Source organism: Bos mutus, chromosome 14 (assembly GCF_027580195.1).
Source record: "Bos mutus isolate GX-2022 chromosome 14, NWIPB_WYAK_1.1, whole genome shotgun sequence".
Classification (NCBI taxonomy): Eukaryota; Metazoa; Chordata; class Mammalia; order Artiodactyla; family Bovidae; genus Bos; species Bos mutus.
In genome coordinates, this window is record NC_091630.1 from 60,124,058 (window position 1) to 60,144,531 (window position 20,474).

The following is a 20,474-nucleotide window of genomic DNA, read 5'->3' on the forward strand; positions in this document are numbered from 1 at the left end:
CCGTTAAAGAATCTGCCTGCAATGCAGGACACACGACTTCGCTCTCTGGGTCAGGAAGACCCAGACCTCCTTAGAGGAGGAAACGAGCAACCCACTCCAGTATTCTTCCCTGGAGAATCCCACCGACAGAGGTGCCTGGCGGGCCTCAGTCCATGGGGCCAACTTAGCATCTAGACAACAACAATATAGCTTTAAATCTCTCCACTAGATTAAGACAATGTCATTTGCCGTCTGGTTCTACAAGAATGAAGTCAACAGTCCCTGACCTTCAATACCCCCTGAAAGGAGTTCAGGGTGGAGATCAAGAATGAGGCATCCAGGGACTTACCTGGTGGCTCAGACAGTAAAGAAGGAGGCATCTGTGTTCCAGGAGAAAACTCGAAGAATAGGCCTTCAGATAGTAGATACTTCCAGGTGAAAATTTTTATGAACCCAAACTGGTATCTTCCCACCTTCAGAAAAGCACCAAAACCGTATTTTCTCCTGACTACCAGCAACCTACAGATATGCTGCTTGACCATCTGAACACTTGGACCAAAATCATACAGATGCTGACCTCGCCCACGCCCCCCATTCCAGAGATGCTCCTCAGCGTTCAGAGGCTGTGTCCCAGGGTACAGTGCTCAGTGAGCTCCCAAACAAAACGAGACCATAGCTCACAAGTTGTGGCTTTTCACCAGTGGTCAGTCGTAACCTTCCGAAGGTCAGGGCATTCTAACTTTTAAGTGTGACCATCTCTGCTCCTCCCAGACCCCACCAACTAGTACATAGGCATTGGGCCCCCTCCCGTGGTCGGGTGCCTAAATCAGTATTAACTCCACATCCGCCCACCGGTGAACCGTGGAAACCCAGTGACAACCGTTTCCCTCTCCAGCTGCAGTTTAGAGGAGGAGGGGCGGACCCCCGAAGTAAACAGTGGAGCGGCCCCTAAAAGAAACGCCGCCAAAGCTGCCCCAAGTCCCCACCTTCGCAGGGCAGAGACCGAATGCCCGGGGTCGTCAGTGACCGCGCGCCCCGGCCCGCCAGCCCTCCGCCCGCAAGGAGCATGCGCGGCCCGCACGCGGAGGTCAGCTCAGGCAGCCCTCGGCCGCAGCCAACCGGGCGCCACTCGGCGGGACATTGTGAGGCGCGGGCAGCGGCGCGGAGGGCGGCAGGGACGCGCGGGGCCGGAGGGCGGCGCGGGGACGGAGGGCGCGCACGCGCCGGAGCGCGCGCCCGTGGGCGGGCCCGACTCGCCGCTCGCACGCCCTTGGGCCCGGCCGGGCGCCCGCTCCGCCTTCCGCTTCCGACGCGCGGCCGCTGGAGCCGGTGTATGTGCGGCAATAACATGTCGGCTCCGCTGCCCGCCATCGTGCCTGCCGCCCGTAAGGCCACCGCCGCGGTGAGTGCGGGCGCGGGCGCGCGCCGGGGCGCCCGCGGGCCGGGGGGAGGGGGCGGGACGCCCGGCCGGTGGGTCGGGTGCGGTCGGGCGGGGGTGATAGGCGCCGCCTGGCCCGGCTATGTGCGGAGGGCGCGGGGTCACGGCGAACTGGAGGCTGTTTTCCCACCCTCGAGCTCCCATCCCCTTCCTGAGCCTCCGGCCCCGTGTACCCATTCTGAGCTCCTAGCCCAGATCCCCGTGTCCCCATCCTGAGCCCGTGCCCCGATCCCCTTGTACCCAATCCTGAGTCCCTAGTCCCGATCCACTTGTCCCCATCCTGAACCTCCAGCCCGAACCCCCATCCCATCCTGAGTCCCCCGCCCACATCCAGAGTCCCCTACCCGCGCCCCGGCCCCGGGACCTCCCTCCCCGCCCCCTCCCCGCCAGGCACCCCACTCCTAGGCCCCTATGTGAGCCGACGGCGCCCCAGCCCCAGGCAGCTCTGGAGCAGGTTTCTGCCTGTCTGTGGATGGGAAAGGCCTTAGCCCCCAGGAACAGGACTTTATTTTCGCACCTCACACCCCTCATCTCAGAGTTTGAAGGTTTAGTGTCGTTTTCGGTCAGGGGTGCCACTCCTTAGGAAACTTGTGCGTGAGGATCTCAAACTTTTACCCCGGGAAGCTCCTTTTTTGTGATGGAAAAATTCTACCGTGTAGGTGAGACTCTCACGGTCTGACCTGAAAGAGACAACTGTGTTCTGTAGAATGTGATCGTTTACCCAGAAGCATGTCTAACTGGAACCTCAAGAAGTGCTAAAACCCCACGTAAGTTATCTGAGGAGCTGCAAAGAGAGAAGTTAAGTATTTTTGCCGCTTCAGCGAGGTCTGTGGAGATAATTAACTTGCTGAAGGCGGTGTTCTGTGACTCCTGGTATCCAGCTTAACCAGAGCCCGGGGCTGTGACATTCTGGTGGTTTCTTGGGGGTATTAATCAGTCATTGCTCTCTTCTCTTCTAGGTGATCTTCCTTCATGGATTGGGAGACACAGGGTAGGTACCATCCTTAGTACCCTGATGAACGAGGTCATGCACCCCTACACAAGCAAGAATTCACTGTTGAAGAACTCTAGGATTGTATAAAAAAGACTGCTAGTCATATTTCTTACACTTGGGTCATGAGATAGAATCCTTTCTTTTTTGATTCCCAGCCCCACCCCCTGCAGTTTCCCCCATCCTCTTAATTTGTCATGCATCAACTCGTGTTTCTGGAACATATTAAAACTGCAAACTCCTCCTTGAGTTGCCATGGGTACTGGATGCCAGAGTTGGGAGGTATGTTTGTAGAGCCTGCACTTGAGAACTTTCCGGAGGTGAAATTTCAGGGCAGCTTGAGAAGAACTGGTGGATTTTGTTTAGTGAGATACTAGCAATGTGAGTGTTCTGAGTGAAATCTTAGATGTTCTGTTCAAAAATCAGTTGAAGGGCAGAGGATGCAGTTTAAAGATTTGTTCGGAGGCTTATCAGACACGTGGCTTTAGCCCTGTGGTTTATCTGTCACTCAGCTTTTCTCTGTATTGAGAGCTTTTTGGGGGGGGGAAGCCGGGGAGCTATGCCAGATCTTAGTTGCGGCGACCCGGGATCTTTGTTGCAGTGTGCAAGATCTTCCTTGCTGCATGAGGATCTAATTCCCTGAGCAGAGCTCGAACCCAGGCCCCCTGCATTAAGAGCTCAAAGTCAACCCCTGGACCACCAGAGAAGTCCTGAGGGGTTTTTAAAATTTAAATCCATGATTATCTGTTTGAAATGTCAGTCAAATTGTTGTTATAAAATTTTTGTTAAAAAATTACAAAATTGGAGGGAAAGTGAAACAAATAAATTTTGATAAAGGAGCCAAGACACTATTGAGTCTTTACAAGGAGGCACTGGGCTAGAATTAGATTAAGTCTTAAATCCTTTTAGGCCCCCCAAGTGGAGGTCCATGCCTTACATGGAGTTATGTATGGGAAGGGTTATAGGACTTTATGGTCAACACGTAGTTCTATGAAAAAGAAAGACTTGTTTTCCTATTTATTTATCCGTCTATCTATCTAATCCAGAGGTTTTTAGAGAAGCCCTGTTTTATTACCTGACAGACAGAGAGCATCTTGGTCCCCTGCAACTTTCCCAATAAAGAGCTTTGAGGCCTGAAGAATCAGGGCAAGAGAAAAAAGCTTCATTTGGAGGAAGGTTCTGTGTGGACCCCAGTGTAGCCAGATACTTTAGACAGAAGTTAAGAGTGAGATGGTGATGAAAATGACCACCGTGAGATTATAAAGGCTGAGAGCAGCTGTGACATCTTGACTAAGAGTGAAGTTTATATAAAAAAATTAGAGGTCTCAGTGGTGGGGTGGCACCAAAGAAAGCTGACATTTAACTGGTTGCATTAACACATGAGAAAATTCAGCAGCAGCCTATCTGACAAATGGTAATTCAGTGTTTAAGATAGTTTTTGGAGAACTGAGGTTCTTTTGTCAGGTTGACTTCAGGGTGAAGAGGATTAAGCAATTCAGTTTGTTGCTATAAAAATGGGCAGCTTTCTTTTTTTTTTTGGTTAAGGTTCTTTTTTGCAGGGCCAGCCAAGGTGTGCTGTCTTAACTTGGATCTAGCAGTCTATATCCTGTAGATTCCTCATGAAAAGTGTTTGGTGGTCAAATGAGATTGGGAGACCCTGTGTAATTCCATATTTTCTCAATTCCCATATGTCATTTTCCCCACATTTTATGTTTCTGAGATTGGTATTCATTTTTTTTTTTTTTTTTTTGGTATTCATCTTACATGTGTTTATTGTGGTGGTGATTTTTTTTTTTTTATAAAAAGATTTTTTTAGTGGTGCCACTTAGATTATATCTTAGTGTCAAAGGAATATGATATGGCTTATTCTCCCTTTGAAGCTTTACTGTGTGGGCACTAGCGTGTTTAAAGCTCTGAAAAGTTCTGCAAGAAACACATCTGACCACATGTTGCTCTGCATAACTTGTATAATAAAATGTGTTCGTCCACACTATATTGCCTGAGATCAGTTTTCCTTCCAAAATAAAGATAGCTTTTGTTATGATTATGGAAGTGTTACATTTGTCTTGTAAAAAAAAATTCAGATTCAAATATATTTGAGAAGAGAATGAAACCAGTTGAAATCCTACAACCCAAAAGATAAATACTTTTGAGAGTATTAAAAAAGTTTTTTTTAAATACTTTTAAAGGTATAGAAGAGTTGCAAGAATAAAGGGGCTTCCCAGGTGACTCAGTGGTAACTGAGTGACTCAGTGGTGACTCAGTCAGGAGTCAGTGATTCCTGACTCCACCTACCAGGAGAGGAGACTGGTTCTGTCCCTGGTCTGAAAGATCCCCTGCAGGAGGAAATGGCTATCCACTCTAGTATGCTTGCTGGGATAATCCCATGGACAGAGAGGAGCCTTGTGGACTCCAGTCCATAGGGATGCAAAGAGTTGGACACGACTGAGTGAGCATATGCTAGAGTAAAACAGATTCCTCGATTCCTTCTACTCAGATTCACTGAGCTCTATCTAACATGTTACTGTGTTTGCCTAAACTTGGAAAAGTTGCCAGTACCATGATTCTTTACTTCCCAACTTTAGCACTTACCTCCTAAACACGAGCAGAGTCTCCTGTATAACCACAGAACAGTATCTGATTCAGGAAGTTTAGCACTTCTTTAATGTTCTTATCGGTCTACCCTGTTACCTAACAGACCTTGGCAGCTGCCCCAGTAATGTCCTTTGTAGTAATCCTCTCCGCTTGCCCTTCGGTCCCTGCCGCACTGCCCTGAGCAGCTGCAACGTTCGAGTCTCTTTTAATCTGGGACAGTCCCTCTGCTCCTCTCTGGTGTTCTGGATGTTTACCTTTCTGCATGGATGGGACTGGTCCCCCGTTTAGGTTTGTGTGGCACTTCCTCACATGGCAGTTCAGCCCCGTTCATTGCTTCATGCTGGAAGCCAGATGGGGTCCTCTGTCCCGTTACTCATGCTGCCCCAGGCCACTCGGTGAAGGTGGTCTCTTCCATTGGGGCTTTGCCGCCGCTGTGTTTTCCCTGTGTGATAAGCGCAAGTCTTGGGGAGGTGCTTTTAGATGATGCAAATCGTACAGCGGACTTTGACCCAGGGCTTTTTCCATGGGTGATTCTCACTGGAGGCAGGTGTTACTGTGATGTGGTTCTCTTAACTGCCACTCCCCTTGCATTTTTGGCTTGACCCTCCTCACTTCTGTCATGTGGACTCATAGAATCACTTAACAGATTACGTTCCATCATTATCTTTGTGTAAAATTTTAGCTGCTTCTATTAAAATAACTTCACATTTACATAAAAGTTACAGAAGTAGTATCCAGAGGTCCTTTTTCCCTTCACTCAGATTGCCCAGTTGTTAACATTTCTCATACATTCAAGAATAAAGTTGCAGGCTTGTTGCCTCATTACTCCACAGAGCTGCAGTGTGTTTTGCAAGCAGAAGGCACGACCGTGTGACTACAGTATACCCATCGGTCAGGCTGTTCGTGTTGACCCGAAGCTCCCGTCAAACCCACCGTCCACAGTCACATCCCCCTCCTTTGACCAGCAGTGTCCTTTGTGGGTCCAGATCACAAGTGAGCTGGTCAGGTTGAGCTGTCAAATCTCCTGAGGCTCCTTCAATCTGGATCGGTCCATCTTCTTAGCTTTGGTGACCTGGACCCTTCTCCCTGACGAACCAGTTCCTGGGTGGGGTGGCCCTCAGTCTGGTTTATGTGACTTCTCACTGGGTTGATTTTTGTGCCTCTGATGATGATTTTATGTTTCACTACCTGGTTAAGATAGTGTCTACAAGTGTCTCCAGAATAAATTAGTATAATTGCACTTAAAAAGTATTTGGTGGGTAGATGCTATGATTTCATAAAAATGTCCATTTTTCACCTCTGGATTTAGCATCCATTAATGATTGCTGTCTGCATCTGTTATTGTGATGGTTGCCAAATAGTGATCTTCTAAAACATTCCTTCATTCTGTGTGTATTCACTGACAGTCTACAGTATCGGTTTCAGCCCTCTCTGTGTTTGCCTTTTCAGTGAGGTTTCTGTGTCCTTAACACTTTTGGGGAAGGTGGATTAAAATAGAGAAGTAGTTAACAGAAAAGCAGTTAACATTTATTTCAAAACCATTTTATCCAAAAAAGGCTTACGTTACTTTTATTTTACCCTTTAGTAGAGGTAATGGGGCTTCCCTGGTGGCTCAGTGGTAAAGAATCTGCCTGCAATGCAGGAGCCACAGGAGTTGTGGGTTCGATCCCTGGGTCTGGAAGATCCCCTGGAGGAGGGCATGGCAACCCACTCGAGTATTCTTGCCTGGAGAATCCCATGGACAGAGGAGCCTGGCAGGCCACAGTCCATAGGGTCATAAAGAGCTGGACACAACCTAAGCAACTGAGCACACAGAGGTAACATGTAGAAAGTACCAGGTGTAATGTCAAGTGTGTAAGTAAGTAGGGAGCTGTGTGTTTGTAGTGTGATCCCACTCTTGTTAAATCTGTGTTTACCTCTCCGGTGATAGCATGCAGAACTTGGAAAAAATATGTAAAAAGATTAACTTTATTTCTGGCTGGAAGGATTTTGATGACGTTTATATTTTTCTAGTTTTTCTCTTACTCCGTTTTGAACATGTGTCCACATTTGCACAAAGAGTGAATGTTAGAGTTGTTTTATTTTTGATTGGTGTAGTAGCAAAAGAGAGATAGCAGACAGTTGCTTTACCCCTGTGAGAGTTTTTTCTTCGTATAAAATGAATTATATCATCTGTCTTGGGTATTTTGGTAGGCATATGGTTGGGAGATTATAGAGCTTAAAAAAATACACTTTGTAGATTTGAAAGCCCAATGAAGTATATGAAAGAGAAAACACTGTTTCTCTAGGAACCATTAGAGAGTTTCTCACGGTAAAGCTGAAATCACACGCTTTGGGTTATTTCTAGGTTGGCAATGATTTTTTAAGGGGTTAAAATTTACCCTTACAAATGTAAGTAACTATTTATTCTGTTACTAACTAACGGGACTAAAACAGTATCTAATGGCGTTACTTCTCCACCAGGCATGGATGGGCAGAAGCCTTTGCCGGAATCAGAAGCGCCCACATCAAATACATCTGCCCGCATGCGTAAGTGTTTCCAGTTTTCAGGCTTTCGATTTGGAATCCAGAGAAGAAGAAGCATGATAGCTTTACTTTTCCAGAAATGCGTTTGTATATGTTCAGCTTCAAACTAAAGATTAGTAAGTTCTTTAAAACATAAATGTGACCTGGTTACCTTGAATTTTTCTTCCTTTTTTTTTTTAATTGAGAAATTTAAAATAATGCTACTTTGGAGATCAGTTGAACTCACAGCAGCCAGAAAAATTCCTGTAGATACACAGATACCTGTTAAGCTCTGAGGATATCCATGAGCTGTCTCTGAAGGGGATTTACCTGTCAGGTTTGTGACTACCTTGAAAACCCTTTCAAATTCCATCAATTAGAGACAGTATGATGCAGCACAAAGAGAACACATACTTTGGAGTCTGTTAGATTTGGCTTTGAATCCTGAAAATATTTGTAGGTGTCCAAAAGATACTAGTAAGTTTTGAGCAAATTCAGAAAGTCCCTGAGATGAGCAGGTCTTAGATCAGAGGGTGCTGAGGAGTGGTAGCCGTGGAGAAGCCGGTGGGATGATACGAGTGCTGACGGGTCAGTAGTTCAGCCTCGGAAGTGGTCATAGCAGCAGAGTCGATAAATACGAAAGAGGAAGAGTATCTGAGACTAGGTAAGAAAAGGTTCCCTCCTCTTCTTATCCTGTAGCACAGGCTTCATCTTCTTCATCTTAACCGTTGTCAGCGACAGCCACATACTGTGGCCAGGGTTGCCGTGTGCTTCTTAATGACTCAGGCCAGAGGCAGAATTCTTGATGCTGTTGGAATTCCTGCTCTATTGTTACTGGCCCCCAGACTGAATTTGGTGTAAACCTATCTTTGAACCTAGGGAAGCAAGTTTATGTCCTCAAGGAAATTTGCTAAGATTTTGTGACATCTCAGGTGGACTTGTTTCTCAAGTAAGGAGCATGGTGGTGAGATGCAGTTAGAGTGTGTCTGTTCTTCTCTCCTTTGGTACCTGGCTGCAGGCGGGTGTCCGACATTGTCAGCACAGAACTGAGTTGGGTATAATGGACACTCAGGCAAAGCTTATGTTTCCCTTACTTATTTAGAGGTCTTGTAAGCAGGTAAGAACTAGAAAATCAGCACACATGTCATTGAGCCTATGGGAATTGACATCACCTTTTCTGTGCAGTAAATTGCTTGCATCCCTTGCCCCCTGCTTAGCCAGTCTCAGACATTTCCAGCCATGTTGGCCACTGTTTTCTTTTCTCACGTCTGGTCTGAAAGCATCAAGTAAAGGTGTTGATAAAGAAAGATATTTGTTTGCCACTTTAGTCCATCCCAGTGGCTGCTTTTGTCTCAAGAACCATTTGGAGAGTGTGGAGCACAGAGTTGTACAGGTGTGCGTGCAGCTAAGCAGATCATCTGTTTAAAATTGCACACTGGATGTTGTGTGAGCCTCAAGTAATTATCTGCAACAGATGGTGTTGACTAGGTTCTGTGCTTTGGTGTATTATTCTTGTTTTTCTTTTTTCTTCCCCATGTAGACCGGTTATGCCTGTAACATTAAATATGAACATGGCCATGCCATCATGGTAAGTAAGACTTCACTAATTTACTAACAACTTTTTACTTATACTTAGGGGGTTTTTTTGGTAAGTTTTTCTTTTTTTTGTTTTTGTTTAATCAAAATTGCTTTTGCATACATCAATTTTTAATGAACTATCTTTAAGTTGCAAAGTTCTAAAGTGAAATGGTTCTCATGACTTAGGTTCAGGGGTAAACTGAAGGAGCTGCGACAGCAGGTAGAGAAAGAGGAGTGAGTGGGTGGGTAGAAATGCTGCAGAGTGTCCCTCACCACTTGACACGCCTCTGCTGACTGCCGTGACCAGATGGGGCGTCCACCTCCCACCTCGGCTTGGCAAGCTGGCGGGTGTGTGGGGAGACCACTTCCTGATGAGCCCTCTGGAGGTCTACAGGGTGCCAGGCGTTCCCTGTGTGCTTCACAGTCGCTCCTTTGTTCTCTGAGCCACGTCCAGGCCATGCGTTCCTCCTGCTGCTCTGAGAGCCCTGCCCTCAGGTCTGCTCAGAAATGACAACTCCGACCCCCGGGTCCTGTTTTCCTTTTTCCTCCGGCTCCTGCTGACGTCTTACCTTTCCCGTGACTTGGGGATCCGATGTCCGTGGCCCGTTCACAGCCTTGAGTGGCTGTTGCTTCCAGGACTCTTCTCTTCCCGCTGACCTTTTCCTCTCTCAGCCTCAGGCACCCACATCTCCCCTGGGCTCTGCCACCTGGAGCTGCCCCATCTCTGAAGGCACTTAGCTCAGACCTAACCAGCAGGCATACTTGTTCCTACTTGTTTGCTCCCCTGTCTCCACACTCCTGTCAGGACATCGTGGGGACTCCAGTGTGTTGCCACCTTATCCTCTGCTTGTCCCCACCCCTTCTAACCCACCTGAACGTTCATCTGTGTCTATGGGAGATTCCTTGGCGACTCTCACAGGTTCCTGCCCACGGTGGCCTCTGATTCTTCTCTCTTCCTTCTCTGACAGAATCCCTGTCTGACACCAAGACTTCCACCTCATGTAGCTCCTGACCGTAGTCTGAACGCATAGTGGACAGTGGGGCAGACCCAGATTCAGGGTCGAGTGGTGACAGGCTCTGCAGACTTTGGTGGAGGCGGCCCGAGGGCCTTGTGCAGCAGGCGTAGGCCTTGCGTGCGAGGTGCCACGCTGGTGCAGGGATCTCCAGCCAGTAGACTTAGGATGACTAGGAGGGAAGTGAGGAGATGGCTTCTATTCAGGTGTCTCAAGGGCTGAAGATTCCTCCCCATGTGTCAGGTTAGACTAGGTCATTCTGCAGGTGTTTCTAACTTTAAATTATGTGACAGTGACTTTCTAATAGCATCTGCGTCTACTTAGTGCAAAAGGAACTCACAGGATGTCATATTCACACATTTAAGTTGACTGTTTGGCCTGCAGAGACAGTTGTTGTTATTTAGTCATTAAGTTGTATCTGACTCTTTGCAATTCCATAGACTGTAGCCCACCAGGGTCTCCTGTCCTTGGAATTCTCCAGGCAAGAATGCTGGAGTGGGGTACCATGCCCTTCTTCAGGGGATCTTCCTGATCCAGGGATCAAACCCACGTGTCCTGTGTCTCCTGCATTGGCATGTGGATTCTTTACCATCTGAGCTATCTGGGAAGCCCAGAAGCAGTTTAGTTTGAATTTAATGTTCTAGAGAATATTTCTGGTTAGCCTTTTTTCTCTGAAGTTATCGTCTTCTTATCAAAGGTAGATATTCTTAGAATCAAACAATTCTTTTAGGACTTTGCTTTGTTTTCCAGGTTTGACATTATTGGGCTTTCGCCAGATTCACTGGAGGATGAAACTGGAATTAAACAGGCAGCAGAAAATGGTAAGTAAAGAAAGTTTTATAGTAGATTCGGTTGTTGTATTGCTGTTGATGAAAACTATGCAGCTGTCTAAACTCAGGTGGTGGCACTATGCCACTCTTTTCTGATCACTCTTACCTTGTTGGACTGTTAATTATGGTCCATGAAGATGAGGTGGATGGGGAAGAATGGCGTTTTATCAAACTTAAATGCTGTCAGATGCATCATTTTGCTTTCATTGATGTAGGCAAACAGAAAGTCACAGAATATCTCATACTTGTGGCCAGTTAAATTTGGAAATTTTCATCTTACAAAGGTGAAACTCTTACATATATATATCAAAAGTGAAAGGAGATAAATTTGTAAAAAGGAGCAGTTATTCTCATAGTATTATAAAGAAAAATGGAATTATAGGGAGTTACCGAGTAATATAGTTAGTGATATGTGTTGAAATATTTTGCGGAAACAAAAGAATTCATCTGTTTCCCCCCCTCCCACATTATTTACTGGCTATAGGGATAATTAATACTGTGTTTGGGGTTTTAAAATAATAAGGTAAATTATTCAAGCACTGTAAATCACAACCCACGTAAAGTACTTAACTATCTACAATTTTAAAGTAACAGCTTTTAGGTACAAATGCCTGGGGTTCATTGGAGAGAAAGAACTATAGAATGTATATGAGCAGAATGGACCGTGGATAAAGGAATATTCATATCCCTCCACACTGATGAGAGAAAAACTGCTTTATAGATCATGTGACAAATAACTGAACAGTTTAAGCAGTGCCTACAAAATTGAGTTCTTAAAAATACATCCTAATTTTGTATTTTAAAAGAGTGCTTCAAGTTTTTCACTTGTTTTGACCTTTAATACACTGATACAATTTAAATAGGAAAAAATTAATAATGGAAAAGCACATCAGTGGACTTATCTTTGAAAGTACTGGTAATTTAATTTTTGGTGATTTTATTTTTTTATGTTATTTTTAGTTAAAGCTTTGATAGATCAAGAGGTGAAGAACGGCATTCCTTCTAACAGAATTATTTTGGGAGGATTTTCTCAGGTAAGATAAAAGTTTGGGTGGTGTATCATCGGTGTATTTGTCTAGAAGTCCTGATCCTTTTTTTATGGGAGTCCTGTTTTTAGAAGATGTTACAGAATATGATGTACTCCTTACCTTTAATGCTGAATTAAGTTTGATTGGACTGGGAAGTTCTTCTTTTCTAGTTTTCTCTCTCAGTGATAGGCTTCACTCTATAGATTACGACTTGAAAGTCAGTTTATTTAAGGAAATCAATTGGAGCCTGGAATGTGTTTTTCTTGAGTAACCACAGCGCACACGTAGCTGTATCTGTTAATAGTGTGTGCACCTCTAGATAAAACTGCTGAAACACGGGTATGCGGCCCTGTCCCAGGAGGAGATGACTGATGGGAAATAAGGTCAAAGAGAAAAATCCCTTCCTTCTTTTTCTCACAAATTCCCAGCGGTCGAGCCCCACGAACCCCCTGGAATCCGAGTCGGGTGGGATCAGAGTAGGGGCCCCGACAAAGGGGACCTAGCTGGGGGGCTGCTGCAGCCACTTGCTGACCACTCCTGCATCTGTGCTGGTCCCAAGGTCAGGGTGCTTCAGCCGCACCCTGTTTGAGGATCCCTCTGTGGTTTCCATTCTGGAGTAGATGGTTCTGGTGAGGGGAGCCAAGTCAGTCTTGGTGATGTCATTCTGTCCTCTTTTTTCTTGTCATGCAGAAAAGGTTTTAGATAAAAGTGTATGGTGTTTACTTTTGGCATCTTTCTTCTCTTCCTGTACTTTTTCTTCCACCTGCGGTACTTTTTCTACAGTTACAACATACTGGCATTTACATCTTCATTTCAGCTCATCACCTGTTTGCCATGTCACCCCCCACCCCCCAAACTGCTCTCACTGCCAATCTGTAAATTCTCCAAGGCAACAGTTTAGCGTCCAGACGACCTGAATTAGGGCAGTATCGGAATTATGGAATCATTTAGAAGTTAGAATTCAATGGAAACATAGGTTGTTGATATGATACAGTAAAAAGACATGCTGTTGATGTGATATTTGTTGGAAGTCACGGGTAATGTACATTGTAGTGCACACACTGTGACATACATGTGGTTATAGGAATGAACACTTGGTTCAGACAGGAGTCTGCCAATGAGATTCGTTGATTAGAGCAGGCAGAAACTAAATCCTAACACCTTAGGCAAGAAAGAGTAAGTTACGAGTCTGGGGTCACATCCCAGAAGCCAGCGATGAGAATGAAGCCAGGCTCCCGGAGGCAGCTCGGCCTCAGGTGCTCTCCCCCTGCATCTGCCCGTCGGCCTCACTTGCCTCGCCATCTGTGGTTGGCCTCTGCTTCCTCTCGCTTTTCCCATTCTTGAGCTTACGTGTTACAGTTCCAGCCACACAGAGCTTGACAGTCACCGAATTTCTCAGATGAGAAAGGCTCTCATATCCTTGTGTGGCCCTGGAAGCTGTGGGCCAGAGTGAATGCAGGCTCCAGGCCTGGGCGGGGGGGTTGTGAGCTGCCGGCCAGTGCTCCCAAGGTGTCCCTCCAGACAGTCTTTATCATCCTGAATTCTTGTTTTGGAAAGTAATACCAGTTTAAGACCAGATTTGATTTTCTACCCAAGACTTTGCAAAGAAGATAGTGACTATAAATTGGACTAACCCTCAAGCATTGTCAGGGCAGCCATGAACTCTGCTGTTCAAACTGCATCTTGGCTGGTTGGGGCGTCACTGGAGTCTCATGACTGCCTTCAAGGTGGAGAGTCAAGTCCTGGAGGACGTGCTGCTGGGGGGTGCGTGTGTTTCTACCAGTTTGCCTAATTTCATTAGATGTCAGCCATTCAGTGTGACTTTTTTTCTAACAGATGGTATTGATAACAAGAATCACCCCCACTGCTCTTGGCAGCAGATCCGCCCCACTGACTCTGCCTGTTGTCTCTCCAGGGAGGAGCTTTATCTCTGTACACGGCTCTGACCACACAGCAGAAGCTGGCCGGGGTCACCGCTCTCAGCTGCTGGCTGCCACTGCGGGCTTCGTTTCCACAGGTGTCTGACGCATGCGTGCAGCGGGGCATTGCTGAGCTCTGAGGTGGCAGATATTGTTGAGAACAGCCTCATATTAGCTTATTAGGACTTCCCTGGTGGCTCAGACGGTAAAGCGTCTGTCTACAATGCGGGAGACCTGGGTTTGATCCCTGGGTTGGGAAGATTCCCTTGGAGAAGGAAATGGCAATCCACTCCAATACTATTGCCTGGGAAATTCCATGGACAGAGGAGCCTGGTAGGCTTGAGTCCCTCGGACACGACTGGAGGAAGATTATAAACTTAAATTTTTAGGGCGGTTTTAGGGTCACAACAAATTGAGCTGAAAGTACAGAAAGTATCTGTTTGCTTTGTGATGTATTTATTTAGACTTTATCTGCACACTACACTGCCTTTACTGTGGATTGCAGAAAATGGAAGAAATGAGTGAGTCCTTAAAACAAGAAAGAAAGAAGTCCCTGCTGGCATGAATTCTATATTTGATGTCTTTGGTACACTGTAAGATTTATATCAAAAATTAGGGCTATTTTTAATACATAGAAATAATGTTTTTGGAATGCTCAGTATGCTCACTGCTTAATAGCAGAATTTTGCCAGAGAATGTAGTTTTTAAATACTCAACATGTAAAGCAGTACATAGTACACATGAAGGATAAGGATATTTTCAAATTCATCTTTAAATCTAGTGTTTTCTTTTTTCCTTGTCACTATATAGTAACTCTTTGGTGTCTCACACATAGTGTTGTTTATTAACCTTCTTATTTAAATCAAGTAAGAGCTGAGAAGAACATGATTCAGCTAAAACATACTGAGTCCAGACACTGGACATATGACTAGGATACAATGTGCTTTGAGGAACTGATTCATTAGGAGAACATTTAATACAAGCAGGGTGATCCTATGTCCTTTAAATGAAGAGGTGGAGGGCACAGGGATGGAGGGAGTTTCATTTCTGTGGCCAGATGTCACCTGTGATGTAAGAACATGCTGTATGATACGTGCCTGTTCTCTGGTTGTACGCGCCTGACACAGTGCGCCACCCCTTTGAGTGAATAACACAGTTCTGTCGTGTTGTCTGCAGGGCCCTATCGGTGGCGTGAATAGAGACATTTCTATTCTTCAGTGCCATGGGGACCTGGATCCTCTAGTCCCCCTGATGTTCGGTTCTCTCACTGCTGAGAAGCTGAAGACATTGGTGAATCCAGCCAATGTGACCTTCAGAACCTACGCAGGCATGATGCACAGTTCATGTCAACAGGTAAACGACAGGAAGCAGCAATGACAGGCATACCTCTGCAACTTTTTGCATGTGATATTTTTAGGATAAATAACATTTGATGGCTTGGGGGTTTAAAAGAAGTTAATGAATGAATTCACATTGAACCATAGGTTAGTAGGACTTAGATCAAAGTTTATTTCATTTAATTCAACATTCATTCATCAACTTCCCACTTGCAAACATTGTATGTAATTCAAGGACAAAAAACATTCCTTTATTAAAATCTAAAGTGCTGCTGCTGCTAAGTCGCTTCAGTCGTGTCCGACTCTGTGCGACCCCATAGACGGCAGCCCACCAGGCTCCCCCGTCCCTGGGATTCTCCAGGCAAGAACATTGGAGTGGGTTGCCATTTCCTTCTCCAATGCATGAAAGTGAAAAGTGAAAGTGAAGTCGCTTAGTTGTGTCCGACTCCTAGCGACCCCATGGACTTCAGCCCACCAGGCTCCTCCATCCATTGGATTTTCCAGGCAAGAGTACTGGAGTGGGTTGCCATTGCCTTCTCCGAAAATCTAAAGTAGATTAACTCAAACGAGAATTTTTAATAGGGGAGAAGGGTATATATCCAAGTGACTATATAGCGAGCAGACTGTGATGTATGTTACGTTAAAAGTTTTTTAAAAGTTCTCTGAAAACCTGAGAAGGGTGATTGCTTGTTAAGAATGAAGGACGTCAGGATAGTTTCAGAGGCTCTAAAAACTAAAAACTGACTGCTCAGCACCAAGGCAGTCCAAGTTAACATTGTTTGCACCTGTCAGCCTGGCTAAATCATGTGCTTTAAGGGCAGAGAAGGCAAGTAGTAAAATTTATCCAGAAGGATGGGGGACGTAGGACTCTAGGTGTGACTGAGAAGGCAGTTGAACCCCTGATGACGTATCAGATTTGGCAAGGCCGGCAGCCAGATCCCAGGAGGGAGGGGCTGCAGGTCCAAACCAGTGGTCCTCACAGCAGGCATCCCGTCACAGGTGCCCCAAGGTTAGCACACACACACCCAAGCCAGGACCGCAAACGCAGTACCTCTGGGTCAGCACACTGAAGACTCGGGGGTGCACCTGGGCACCAGTGTTTGTGTGGAGGGGACCTGTGCACCAAATGGGAGGACAGTGGATGGACAGCTTGGGGCACAAAGTGCGAGGCGGTGGGGCTGGAGGAGGGGGCATCGCAGGGACCTTTGGGACCACAGAGGATGTACAATAGGCTGGAGGTGATACTGGTGAAGGGTCTCTGCATGCTGGGGTGTGGACCTGTGAGGTCAGACACCAGGGGTAACAGCAGGGAGCCTGTTCTGGGGCAGTGATAAGGTGGAGCTACAGGCAGGAGGCATGGAGCCATGTCCTCGGGGATGGGCTCGCTTCCACGGCTCTCCAGGCCTGTTTTGGGCACCTGCCCTCCCTCCTTCAGGTGGCTGGTTGTGTGTGATTCCTCATGAAGGCACAGCATGTTTGGTGCTGCTGGTATAGCGTCATTGTTTTAGTGGGGGTGTGTTAGAAGCTGGGCACTGACGCTTAGTTGACAATAGTTGTGTGTGTGTACCATGTCTTCTCCAGGTGGTTATTGTCACTTCTCAACCGCCCTTCCCCCTGACCCCCGGTGGAACAAAGTGCATACCATTTTCCTGGGACTTCATAACACCAGGGCAGTCATTAAATGTATTAATACAATCATCACTATCATCGTAGGAAGTATTCCCAGATTTCTGTTGGTGCTTCATTTCTCTGTCACCACTTTTATGTAATTGTAGTAAAACTGTGGTTTCACCTTATCTGTGCACACCATGGATTTAGTTAGCGGAATTTAGTGGGGATTTCATTTCTGATTTGTGTAACTGCTTATCAGACCTCTTTATTCCAAACAGGAAATGATGGACATCAAGCAGTTCATTGATAAGCTCCTACCTCCTGTTGACTGACGCCACCAAGAGGCCTTGTGTAGAAGTGCACACCAGCATCGTCCAGTGGAGCACACACTTCTTCCTGTGCCCGACCTTGAAACCTCTAATGTTTGCAGTGTTAAAACGTTTTGCAAATATACACCAATGACACAGACTAAATAAATCTCCTCGTGGGAAATGTATGATCTTTGACATTTCTCTATATGTATTTGTATGATATGATCCAGGATATACTAGTATTAAAATAGATGAAGCAGCTAGCTTCTTTCTCCCAAATGTAATTCAGCAAAATCATAAAATACTGCAACTGGACTTTTTTTTACTACATCACTTGAAAATTACTAGTATGCTTAATGAAACCTTGTTCAGGTGTAAATGAGCAGTTAAGACATAAAGGGTTTATACGTGCTGTGACTTAGGACTATGGACACATCCCCAAATTACATAGTCACCATTGCAGTATCCATATTTTTATATGTGTTCTTATATACTTAATGATTATAATATTAAGAATGAGGTGTTATTACATTATTCCTTATTAAGAGGGATAATGCTTCTAAGTGTCCATAAAGAGTAATATTGCTCTCTAGAACTTATGGCCCTTTTATTTTGGGGACCAGGTTTTTCTTTGCTGAATATAATTTCTGTTCTATTTAATATTCTTTTTTCCTCTCTAGAAATATGTTCTTTCTTCTTTTTATCCTTCATAAAAGACCAAATATTGCCTCCTTGCCATGGACACCTACAGTCAATATATGCTGTAATTTGACATTCTGAATCACAGACTTGGTGGAGTAAAAATGTATTGATACTTATAGAAAGAAACCTGACATCCCTTCAGAGTTTGTACACTACTTCCTAAACTGGAGTTTAGTCCACATTTTGGACCTGCAGAGTTACTAGAATCTTCAGTGCAGGTAATGAAAATAATTCTGTGGTTGTATTTTCCTGTAATTAACTGAAAAGAATAGTTCATATTCTAGTATGTTCTGGAATATTTAAAACAGATCTTAAAAACTGTAATCTCAAAGATGATTTGCTCTGAGGTGATTCTCCTCATAGCATAGAATTTACTTATTCTGCACATATGTTTGAAACCGACTGCTGTAGGAAATGAACAATCCTTTCAAAAATTTTGCTTTACTCTTCTCTGCCAACAGACTCATTTAAAATTTTCACTGTAGTCAAATGATCTTTTTAAGTTAGCTTTTGTGCAAATGTAAAAATAGCAATTATTTGATTTTAAATAATCAGATTTTTCAAATTATTGGTTAAAATTACTTGAAAATAAATTTATGGGTAACAAAAGTTAGTCAGAACTCAATACATGTGGTGTAGTTACCACACAGTTTAATACATACCAAAAATGTACACTTGATATTTCTGAACTGGTCATTTTTCTGCTGTATTCCAGCTGACTAGGACAGTATTAGGATGGCATCTTCATAAATGGGTGCTATTTGATGATGGAAATGACTTGGTATGGACTACACAGAGCATATGAATAATGAAGCCATATGTTTATGTCTGGATTCACAGTTTTTAAACAATCATTTACTAAGTCATTTTGCTTTACCTTAAGAATATAAACTGTTGTTTCACTGACACAAATCAGCAAGATCTAACTTATGGCAAGAAATATTCCATTGAAATGCTGTGCTGTAACGTGGGAAAATGTAAATCTTTTTCACGGTTTCTATCAATGTGAAATAAAATTGAATTCTGACTTTGCTGTGACTGGCTCTTTGGAATATCTTTGACTTTTGAATTTGCCTTGGAATGGCTGTACGGAAAAGGAGGAAGACAATGATGCAGTCACAGGAATATAGGTGGAGAGAGCAGATTGATGGTGGAGTGGAGTCAAGTGGGAGCCAGTGTTAATGCGCTAAAAAAATCTCCAGTTTGATCTTAAGGGTTCCTGGCTTACTGAAGTTTTCTGTGGTGTCTCCTTCTGTCTTCTCCTTTCAAATAGTTTAACGGGATTTTAAAATTAGTGTCATAAATCAGTTATCCAAGTGGTTTTTTTCTCCTTTTATTTCACTGCTGATTTCTTTCTTTTTCCCTGTAAAGGAATCCTGTCTGCCTTTTAAACAGTCCTTTGGCTTTTGATTTTGAATCAAGTGACCAGCTCACCTTTTTGTGAGGCTGCTTGTTCCATTTGAGGGTGGCCTTCCTGCTTAAGAGAGTTCTGTGCTGAAATCTTGCCTCCAGCTTTAGCTCTTTCTTAGATTTATCCTCCACAGCAGCGGCTTAATTCATGTGATAACCTTTGATTTCACCATCCTTTTGAAACTCTTGGTTCAAAAATAGATGTGGTCCAAGCATGGTTTTAAGTCTATCTACAGATAACAACAGTGTCTTACTAAAACTTAAGTACTTAATCCATTCCAGGCAGGCACTGTACTAGGCATTTTATATCCTTTACTCATATAGTCCTCACATCAACCTTATCTTCATTTTCCAGAAGAGGAAATATACTTGGAGAGATGAAGTGTTTGCCCATGGTCCCAGAGTTGATATATGTAGAAGCCAGGGTTCAAAATGATGTGTTTTTCTTACCCTGTAGTCCCCTGCCATGTTCTGTGCCCCAGGGACGTAATTTAAATGCTTCTAAACATTAAAAATGCAAACTTGCAGAAGCACAACATAAACACTTAAGTGAGAAATCTTCATGGAGAAGGATTATTTATGATGGTATTTATGATGGGGTAAAATACCTGAAACAACCGCATGTGGAATAAAAGTGGCCCAGCTAAATAAATTACTCTTCACCTGTACAATGGATTGTTACACAGCTGTTAAAACAAAAAGAATTAATTCGGGAAAGATTCAGAATACATTACTGATGAAGAAATGTGAAACACAAAGGGGTGGAGAAAATAACACCCATATATTTCACTTGGCTAGGATTTGCATGAAAAAAAAGAAACCCATATGTGAGAAGGATGTGAAGAATCTGATAAAACAGGTTACACAGCATGACTGGGGCAGGGATGAAGCCGGTAAGGACAGGAGGGGGAGCAGGCCAGGCTTGGATATACTTTATTCTTCAGATTTTTTTTATTGTGGTTAAATATAACAAAATTTACCATTTAAACCACTTTCAAAGTATACAGTTCAGTAGCATGTGCAACCATCACCACCGTGCTTCCCAAACTGAAACCCCACACTCCTTGAGTTTGAATTGTAATATATGACCTACAAAAAATACTCAAATAGATGAGTTAAAATGCATATTAAACACAGAAGACTTGTACGCATGAAACTGTGTATGAAAGAAACTCATTAGAAGAAATTCGAAGGACCAAAAGGAAGGGTGAGAGACTAGAAAAGCAA

General features: G+C 44.4%; 1 protein-coding gene across 2 annotated transcripts; it reads left to right on the top strand.

The window, feature by feature from the left end:
- Window positions 1-1,067: 1,067 nt before the first annotated feature.
- LYPLA1 (lysophospholipase 1) lies at window positions 1,068-18,868 on the top strand. Of its 2 annotated transcripts, XM_070382402.1 has the most exons (9): window positions 1,076-1,381; window positions 2,377-2,408; window positions 7,467-7,532; window positions 9,049-9,096; window positions 10,850-10,920; window positions 11,890-11,963; window positions 13,873-13,974; window positions 15,053-15,229; window positions 17,103-18,868. In XM_070382402.1, the coding sequence occupies exons 1-9, from the start codon at window positions 1,313-1,315 to the stop codon at window positions 17,154-17,156; spliced, it is 693 nt and encodes a 230-aa protein (XP_070238503.1). In that variant the 5' UTR covers window positions 1,076-1,312; the 3' UTR covers window positions 17,157-18,868. The 2 variants fall into 2 exon arrangements, with proteins under 2 accessions (XP_070238504.1, XP_070238503.1); XM_070382403.1 differs by lacking the exon at window positions 13,873-13,974 and having other exon boundaries at window positions 1,068-1,381.
- Window positions 18,869-20,474: the final 1,606 nt, after the last annotated feature.